Source organism: Pelophylax lessonae (assembly GCF_965119305.1).
Source record: "Pelophylax lessonae genome assembly, chromosome: 13".
NCBI classification, from domain to species: Eukaryota; Metazoa; Chordata; class Amphibia; order Anura; family Ranidae; genus Pelophylax; species Pelophylax lessonae.
In genome coordinates this window covers 137,193,798-137,194,931 of record NC_138780.1, presented here as the reverse complement: position 1 = coordinate 137,194,931, position 1,134 = coordinate 137,193,798, and the positions used below count along the sequence as shown (strand labels likewise).

General features: G+C 40.5%; 1 protein-coding gene across 1 annotated transcript in view; it reads right to left on the bottom strand.

Moving 5' to 3' along the window:
* Positions 1–401: 401 nt before the first annotated feature.
* LOC309569550 (acyl-coenzyme A thioesterase 1-like) overlaps positions 402–1,134 on the bottom strand; it is a 14,069-nt gene continuing 13,336 nt past the window's right edge. The window contains exon 3 of the mRNA XM_082275424.1: positions 402–1,033. Within this exon, the coding sequence (XP_082131550.1) occupies positions 434–1,033 (600 nt within the window). The 3' untranslated portion in view covers positions 402–433. The remainder of the gene's footprint in view (positions 1,034–1,134) is intronic.

The window sequence follows — 1,134 nt, the reverse complement described above, 5'->3', positions numbered from 1 at the left end:
CCGCAAAGCAGCTAAAACCACTTGCCACCACAGCCCAGGAGATTAATATGGTCAGGCTGTAATCGCATCCAATTCCGTGTGAAACCCTAAACAGGACAGAGGGAGGAAGCGTATCGCATACTGCAGGTCGACAACGCAACCCAACACAGAATGTGAGTCAGCAGCTAGGCTAATGTGAAAATTCTCCAGACTGAAGCTGCAACAGCTCATTCACACCTGGTAATGTTATAATCTGGCCAAGCCCATAACATTTACTTTTACTGTTTAGCTTAATCAAAAAGTAAAAGTAAATGTAGAAAAAAAAAGGCACCTGAAATAAAAAGGCAGGTAAGATGTGAAATACTGTAGTTACATGAATTAGGCACATACGGGTATCACAATACAATTATATCAATAAAAATATTTTTATCATAGCATTCCTACAATATCATATTCATATTTTGCTTGAGGGGTATTCCTGATCTAAGTGTTTACGGAAGAAAGCCTGAATTCTCTTCCAGGAATCCACTTGTGCAACACTGTGCGCTTTTGGTTCCCCTCCCCAAACACATGGAAGACCAACAACCTTATGCATGGAAGCTTTACATAGTGGGAAGTAAGGAGGCTCAATATAATGTCCAGCTTTGGCATAGTACACAACCTCTGGCTTTTCTTTCCCTTGCTCTTCCAAAAGTTTGCAGGCTGTCTGGGCATGAAAGTCGCTCTTCCAGTTCCGGTCATCTTCTCCCACAATAAAGAGAAACTTGCAATCTGCTCTCCCAACAGGAATAAGGCTCTGACGATTCGGTTCTTCAAGTGGATTGTACATAACGTCCCTGATATCAGCCAATCCTGGCTGTGGGAATTTAATCTTTTTTCGGTCATAGCCAATAGCAGGCATTGTGATGTCTTTGTAGTGAAGGTCTGCTCCAACATTGGCCACAGATCCATTTACAACAGCTGCAGCAGTTATACCTTTAAGGAAGGAAGCCATAGAAAGCACCAAATCTCCGCCTTTAGAGTGGCCAAGAAGACCTATTCCTGGACCTTTAACCTGAAGTCGAAAAAATAAATAACTATCAGCTTACGGTCATGAGAAATAAAAAATAAATACTTTTTATAATGTGTTTGTGTATATATATATATAATATATAT